General features: G+C 49.5%; 1 protein-coding gene across 1 annotated transcript; it reads left to right on the plus strand.

The window, feature by feature from the left end:
- The first annotated feature begins 1,625 nt into the window (after positions 1–1,625).
- On the plus strand, positions 1,626–3,539 carry LOC123124347 (zealexin A1 synthase). The gene is made up of 2 exons (XM_044544976.1): positions 1,626–2,583; positions 2,756–3,539. Exons 1-2 carry the CDS (start codon positions 1,684–1,686, stop codon positions 3,380–3,382), a joined length of 1,527 nt encoding a protein of 508 aa, XP_044400911.1. The 5' UTR covers positions 1,626–1,683; the 3' UTR covers positions 3,383–3,539.
- Positions 3,540–8,220: the final 4,681 nt, after the last annotated feature.

Below are 8,220 nucleotides of genomic sequence, written 5' to 3' on the forward strand. Positions count from 1 at the left end.
TTGATTTATCTTGTAATGGGAGAGGTGCTTTGTAATGGGTTCAATCTTGTGGTTCTCTATATCCCAGTGACATAGTAGGGGACAAGACACATATTTGTATTGTTGTCATTAAGGGGCAAACGATGGGGTGTATTCATATTGGTTGGATTTATTTTGTCTACATCATGTCATCTTGCTTAAGGCATTACTCCATTTTTATTAACTTAATACCCTAGATGCATGCTGGGTAGTGGTCGATGGGTGGAGTAATAATAGTAGATGCAGGCAGGAGTCGGTCATGTCTCGGACGTGATGCCTATATACATGATCATTGCCTTGAATGTCGTCATAACTCTGCGCTTTTTTATCAATTGCCCAACAGTAATTTGTTTGCCCACTGTATGCTTTGTGTTCGAGAGTGAAGCCTCTAGTGAAAACTATGGCCCTCGGGTCTACTTTTATCATATATAAAATGCAAAAATACCTTGCTGCAATTTTATTACCGATATTTTATTTTGCAATTTATTTTATCTATATATCACTATCAGAATTGATCCTTGCAATTAACCGCCAAGGGGATTGACAACCCTCTTGATCGCGGTGCGTGCAAGTATTTGCTTTTGTGTGTGTAGGTGCTGCTAACAAGGTTCTGTGCGGTTCTCCTACTAGATTGATAACCTTGGTTCTTAACTGAGGGAAATACTTATCTCTACCGTACTGCATCATCATCTCCTATTAGAGAAAATCCCAACGCAGCTCACAAGTAGCATCTTCCACCAATCCATCTTCAGAGCAGAAACTAACGCACTGTCCTTGCCAGACCTCTCTGCCATCGACGCCAGACAACGTGCTCCTCCTGCGCGAGTCCATCTCCACGCATCGGACGCCGAGTCTCCACTACGCCACGCCGCCAAGATCCGTTGTCATCAGTCTGTAAGATGAAGCACCGCTCCACCAAAGAAGCTGTCCACTGGTCCCTCTAGTCCGTGTACACCTCCGAAAATGATGCCCCCAACGGGAAAACGACACCAGAGCGCCGCCGTCATCCGATCTATTGATCTAGGGTTTTTTCCTGAAGATAGCGGATAGAGGTCTGAAGCTTCTCCACAAGGTCGGCCACCGCGCTCGCAGCCATCGCCGCCCGAGGCAGAGCCGGCCGACGCGTCGCCGCCGGTCAAGGCAGGGATGCCCGCCGCGCCGTCAACGCCAGATCGGCCGCGCCTCCTCACTCCGCGGGGCTCCGCACCATCCCCATGACGCAGGAGAGAGGGAGGCCACCGCCACCACCGTGGGCCCCTGGGCTATAGGCCGGCAACGTCCTTCATCGGCGGCGGAGGAAGGGAGGGAAGGAAGGAGAGCCCTCGGCGTCTAGGGTTTCATCCCCGCCCAAGTAGCCCGAGCGGGGGCGACGCGGGGGGCGTGGTAATGGTCACTGGCATTTTGAGATAAATAATATAATAACGAGGATAAACTTCTTAAATATAGTGTCAAAACGCTTTTATATGTTCCGTTCTGTTGCTGGATGCACACGGGTCGTCGACATGCATATATGTTTGTTGCTTAATAATGTGAATACGCCGCTATAGGCACATTTCTTCGGCGGGTGGATAAGCAGCTACCGCTAGTGGCATATTTTTCTATATCTATGTGCAAGTTGGGACCTTGCCTACATCAGCTGCAGCTCACTCAGGCTCCTCGAGCAAAATGATGGACTTCACGGCGCTCTCACCGCTACTCCTCCTCTTCTTGGTTCTCCTCATCCTCAAACTGGTCATCGACCACTACGCATCGCCAACCCGCGGGCAGCGGCTGCCCCCGGGCCCATGGCAGCTGCCGGTCATCGGCAGCCTGCACCACCTCCTGCTGTCGCGCTCCGGGGACCTGCCCCACCGGGCCATGCGCGACCTCTCCTGCTCCCACGGCCCGCTCATGCTCCTCCGCCTCGGCGCCGTGCCCACGCTCGTCGTCTCCTCCGCCGAGGCCGCCAGGGAGGTGATGAAGACCCACGACGCCGCCTTCGCCAGCCGCCACCTCAGCGCCACGCTCGACATCATCAGCTGCGGTGGCAAGGGCATCCTCTTCTCCCACTACAACGACCGCTGGCGCGAGCTCCGCAGGATCTGCGTGCACGAGCTCTTCAGCCAGCGCCGCGTGCTCTCCTTCCGCCCCGCCCGGGAGGACGAGGTCGCTCGCCTCCTGCGCGCTGTCTCCGACGGGTGCCGCGGCGGCCAAGCCGTCAACCTCAGCGAGAAGATGTGCCGCATGACCAACGATTCCGTGGTGCGCGCGGCCATCGGCGGGAGGTGCCGCCACCGCGACGAGTTCTTGCACGAGCTCGACGAGGCCGTGCGGCTCACCGGCGGCATCAACCTCGCCGACCTGTACCCGTCGTCGCGGCTCGTGCGCAGGCTCAGCGTCGCCGCGCGGGACATGGTCAGGTGCCAGAGGAACATCTACCGCATCGTGCAGAGCATCATAAGAGAACGCGCCGGCGCGGCCACGGCCGAGAGAGACGAGGACCTGCTCGGCGTCCTCCTGAGGCTGCAGAAAGACGGCGGCCTGCAGTTTGAACTCACAACAGAGATCATCAGCACCGTCATCTTCGTAAGATCCTGTCAGCCATCCTTTACAGTATGGCTTTGAAAATTCTGCACTACAGCAGTTGATCAGTGTTAATTTGATTTAACACATATCCCTTTACTTTTACAGCAAAATATGTGTGTGTGCCTTGTACAGTTGTACTGTATATAATAAGTCGAATGGTAACTAACTGCAGGACATTTTCTCTGCCGGGAGCGAGACATCGTCGACGACGCTAGAATGGGCCATGTCGGAGCTTATGAGAAACCCACGAGTTCTCCACAAGGTGCAGTCGGAGGTGAGAGAGGCCTTCAAGGGGCAAGACAAGCTCACCGAGGACGATATCACCAAGGTGAGGCTAGGTTACCTCCACCAGGTGATAAAGGAGGCCCTAAGGCTGCACCCGCCGGCGGCGCTCCTGCTGCCGCGGGAGTGCCGCGAGACGTGCCGGGTGATGGGCTACGACGTGCCCAAGGGCACCAAGGTGTTCGTCAACGTGTGGGCGATGGGAAGGGACGACAAGTACTGGGGTGACGCCGAGGCATTCAGGCCGGAGAGGTTCGAGAACAGCACCGTCGACTTCAAGGGCGCCGACTTCGAGTTCCTCCCCTTCGGAGCTGGCCGGAGGATGTGCCCCGGCATGTCGCTCGGGATGGCCAACATGGAGCTGGCGCTCGCTAGCCTCCTTTTCCACTTCGAGTGGGAGCTGCCCTGTGCCGTCGGGGCCGAAGACATGGACATGACGGAGACCTTCGGCATCACGGTGAGAAGGAAGTCCAAGCTCTGGGTGCACGCAAAACCCCATGTTCCATGTGAGAATTGATTTGTTTGTTAGATAAAATGTGTACTCCCTCGGATCGGAAGTAGTAGCTGATTGGTACCCGTGGCCAATAGATTCGTGTGGCGGCCTTGCATGATTGAATACCCTGTGTAAATCTCGGTGGGCTGTTGTATATGTACTCATTTGTTTCTTTGTCCAAGAGTTTTGATTGTATCGACGGAGAACTGTAGATGCCAAATGCATCCAATTCGGTGGCTATCACATGAACAACAATGGAGGGACGTGTGCTCGGGTGAAAGTGAAACTCTATGTCCCATGGGCAACAGTATTCACCAGCTAGAAAGCTTCTTGGCCACAAGTTTCTATCTCGATGTTGATAATTTATACTCTCTCTTTTTTTGCGGTTGATAATTGTATACTTTTTCCATCTGGGTTTATTGCCCCCCTCATATTTTATCTCAAATTTTGATCATAGTTTGACTTAAAAATATATGTTGTACGCTATAAAAAATATATAGTATTGTTGGATTCGTATTCTAAAACCATGTGACACATGTGGTAAGCAATCCAAACTACTAAAAAAAAGGATTCGTATTCTAAAGAACTTTTCAATGATACTAGTTTTGTGCTATGTAACTTACTTTGCTAGTTAAATTTAAAGTTAAAGTTTGACCAAAATACATGTTAGACTAATAAAGCCAGACGAAAGAAGTAGCGTAGATTTGCGGTAACTACTTACCATTAATCATGGAGGAATATATTATGTAAATGTACATGCATTCAATGATATGCTTTAGAAGCTACAATCGGATCGGAATCCAATGATATGCACGCGATGATATATGACACAATTTTTGTTAGTCAAACTGATGACCTAGAACTACGTGCATACCTGGACGGAGGGGTATATATAGTAACCCCACTGATTACTGATTACTAAAATCACATTGAGCCACCCCTTTTGCGGAATGACACTATCAGGCTAGGACAAGGTAGGGAGGCAACCTAACATCAAAGAAGTCATTCTCTATTGTTGACACACGAGAAGAGGGATTTGACATTGTAGTCGCTTCCGGCTAGCGCACATGAGGAATGTTCGCCAATGTTTCCCCTGGGCGCACGTGAGGGTAGCACCGCCGCCTATAGGCCGCAGGTTATCCGACCATGCGTGAGGAAGACATCAGTGTCCACCACCACTTCTCCTCGCTCCTCCGCTACCTCAGTATGCGACATGGATCCATCACGTCCACACATCAAGGTAAGACTCTATTGTGAGATTGGTGCCCTTGTTCTTGTCATATATTTGATGCAAAACCTATCTTTATTATTGTCCTTGTTCTTATTGTTGACTTTAATTTCTTGTGCGAATCGCGTGTTCCCAGAGTAGTTCACACACTCCCTCCTATCAAGGAAGGTGCACCATCAATCCAACTAGTTGTTGCACCTACATTAAAAATAAACTGAGACAAACACGGGAAGGAGACCCGTGGCATTTTATTAAGTTACAAGGCGTGGGACACTGAATCAAACTCGCGAAAAATAAATGAGAGTGAGGTATCCCACCTATAGGGTTCGAACCCATGTCTACTTAGATCAACCATAATGCTATATCCTCTGGGCTAGGAGCCCAGCCGCACTAGAATTGCATTGCCTCTAATAATTAGAACGTCAGAGAAGAGAGGTCAAATGCATTCAAAAAAGAGGGGGGAGGGGTGTTACGCATCGGCCGGGTGATGTTGGGATAAGATTGACCGTCTTTGCGGCCATTAGATGGAGCATGTGGTGGTCGTTGAATCTTCGCTCGTCAGCTCAACCCTTTCCAAGAACGACCATGTTGCGCTCGGCCCTTTGCAACACGACCCTTGTTGCTCTTTTCTTCGAACCTTCTACCGTTGCAACACAACCTACATTGCGACCGCAATAGGTTGTTGCAAACCTACAATTACGCACATCATTATATTGTAACTCAACCTATGCAGCAATCGTATGTAACAAGAACCCTTTTGCAAACATACCATTGCAAAATCTTGCAACAACAAGCCATGGAAATACGTGCGCGTGGAACACAGTACACTTGCAGCTCTATGTCTGCCCTATAGGACCACGTCATTGATCTAATCCCGCAACGACTAGCGATGCGCCAAGACCACCGGTGGAGGGGCGTGCCCTCGACGGTGTTGGTTCGCGTACGTGGTTGCCCCGCTTGCAACAAAGGTGTTGTTGCGGGTTGCAGAAACAACGATGGCTTTGGGCTGGAGCCTTGCCTCATGGTGGTTGGAGCCCTGAGAAATCAACGGGGGCTGTTATAAGGGAAGAAGAAGGCTCGGTGGAGGAGAAACATGTGGACAGTTTGCTTCGCTAGGAGACAGGTAGGAGGGACAGGCGGTTGATGGGACCCACGGGGAAACGCGTCGTTCGATATAGGCGGTCAATGCCCGCGTTGTAATCAGCCGGCTGATTGTTCGCGTTTCTAAAAAAAGGTCAAATGCAAAACTAAAAAGAAAAGAGAGTGTTTTTAAATAACTTTTGAATATTTGTTTTGTTCGTTTTAATTGTTAACTTTGATATATTGGTGTTGGGCAACGTAGCATGCAATTTCAAAAAAATTCTACGATCACGCAAGATCTATCTAGGAGATGCATAGTAACGAGAGGGGGAGAGTGTGTCCACGTACCCTCGTAGACCGAAAGCAGAAGCGTTAGGTTAACGCGGTTGATGTAGCCGAACATCTTCACGATCCAACCGATCTAGTACAGAACGTACAGCACCTCCGAGTTCAGCACACGTTCAGCTCGATCACGTCCCTCGAACTCTTGATCCGGTAGAGGGTCGAGGGAGAGTTTCGTCAGCACGACGGCGTGGTGACGATGATGGTGATGTGAGCCGCGCAGGGCTACGCCTAAGCACTACGACGCTATGACCGGAGGAATATACTGTGAAGGGGGCACCGCACACGGCTAAGAGAATAACTGTTGTGTTTTGGGGTGCCCCCCTGCCCCCGTATATAAAGGAGGGGAGGAGGAGGCCGACCACCAAGGGGCGCGCCAAGGGAGGGAGTCCTACTAGGACTCCACTCCTAGTAGGATTCGCCCCTCCCCCTTTTTTTCCTTTCTCATGGAGGGGAAAGAAGGAAGGGAGAGGGAAGAGGAGAAGGAAAGGGGGCGCGCCCCCTCCCCTAGTCCAATTCGGACTCCCTATGGGAGGGGGGTGCGGCCACCCCTTGTGGGCTGCCTCCCCTCTCCCCTATGGCACATGAAGGCCCATTACTTCCCCAGGGGGTTCCGGTAACCCCTCGGTTATCCAATAAATATCCGAAACGTCCCGAAACCATTCCGGTGTCCGAATACCTTCGTCCAATATATCAATCTTTACCTCTCGACCATTTCGAGACTCCTCGTCATGTCCGTGATCTCATCCGGGACTCGGAACAATCTTCGGTCACCAAAACACATAACTCATAATACAAATCGTCATCGGACGTTAAGCGTGCGGACCCTACGGGTTTGAGAACTATGTAGACATGACCGAGACACATCTCCGATCAATAACCAATAGCGGAACCTGGATGCTCATATTGGTTCCTACATATTCTACGAAGATCTTTATCAGTCAAACCGCAATAACAACATACGTTATTCCCTTTGTCATCGGTATGTTACTTGCCCGAGATTCGATAGTCGGTATCATCATACCTAGTTCAATCTCGTTACCGGCAAGTCTCCTTACTCGTTCCGTAATGCATTATCCCGTAACTAACTCATTAGTCACATTGCTTGCAAGGCTTATAGTGATGTGCATTACCGAGAGGGCCCAAAGATACCTCTCCGATACTCGGAGTGACAAATCCTAATCTTGATCTATGCCAACCCAACAAACACCTTCGGAGACACCTGTAGAGCATCTTTATAATCACCCAGTTACGTTGTGATGTTTGATAGCACACAAGGTGTTCCTCCGGTATTCGGGAGTTGCATAATCTCATAGTCAGAGGAATATGTATAAGTTATGAAGAAAGCAATAGCAATAAAACTTAACGATTATTATGCTAAGCTAACGGATGGGTCTTGTCCATCACATCATTCTCCTAATGATGTGATCCCGTTCATCAAATGACAACACATGTCTATGGTCAGGAAACTTAACCATCTTTGATTAACGAGTTAGTCTAGTAGAGGCATACTAGGGACACTTTGTTTTGTCTATGTATTCACACATGTATCAAGTTTCCGGTTAATACAATTCTAGCATGAATAATAAACATTTATCATGATATAAGGAAATATAAATAACAACTTTATTATTGCCTCTAGGGCATATTTCCTTCAGTCTCCCACTTGCATTAGAGTTAATAATCTAGATTACATTGTAATGATTCTAACACCCATGGAGTCTTGGTGCTGATCATGTTTTGCTCGTGGAAGAGGCTTAGTCAACGGATCTGCAACATTCAGATCCGTATGTATTTTGCAAATCTCTATGTCTCCCTCCTTGACTTGATCGCGGATGGAATTGAAACGTCTCTTGATGTGTTTGGTTCTCTTGTGAAATCGGGATTCCTTCGCTAAGGCAATTGCTCCAGTATTGTCACAAAAGATTTTCATTGGACCCGATGCACTAGGTATTACACCTAGATCGGATATGAACTCCTTCATCCAGACTCCTTCATTTGTTGCTTCCGAAGCAGCTATGTACTCCGCTTCACACGTAGATCCTGCCACGGTGCTCTGCTTGGAACTGCACCAACTGACAGCTCCACCATTCAATATAAATACGTATCCGGTCTGCGACTTAGAGTCATCCGGATCAGTGTCAAAGCTTGCATCGACGTAACCATTTACGACAAGCTCTTTGTCACCTCCATAAACGAGAAACATATCCTT

Source organism: Triticum aestivum, chromosome 5D, assembly GCF_018294505.1.
Source record: "Triticum aestivum cultivar Chinese Spring chromosome 5D, IWGSC CS RefSeq v2.1, whole genome shotgun sequence".
NCBI classification, from domain to species: Eukaryota; Viridiplantae; Streptophyta; class Magnoliopsida; order Poales; family Poaceae; genus Triticum; species Triticum aestivum.

Excerpts from the sequence above, each read along its gene's own strand:
- LOC123124347 (XM_044544976.1), top strand. The coding sequence starts at position 1,684 with ATGATGGACTTCACGGCGCTCTCACCGCTACTCCTCCTCTTCTTGGTT. Across the intron at positions 2,584-2,755 it reads TCATCAGCACCGTCATCTTC|GACATTTTCTCTGCCGGGAG; the intron begins GTAAGATCCTGT and ends AACTAACTGCAG.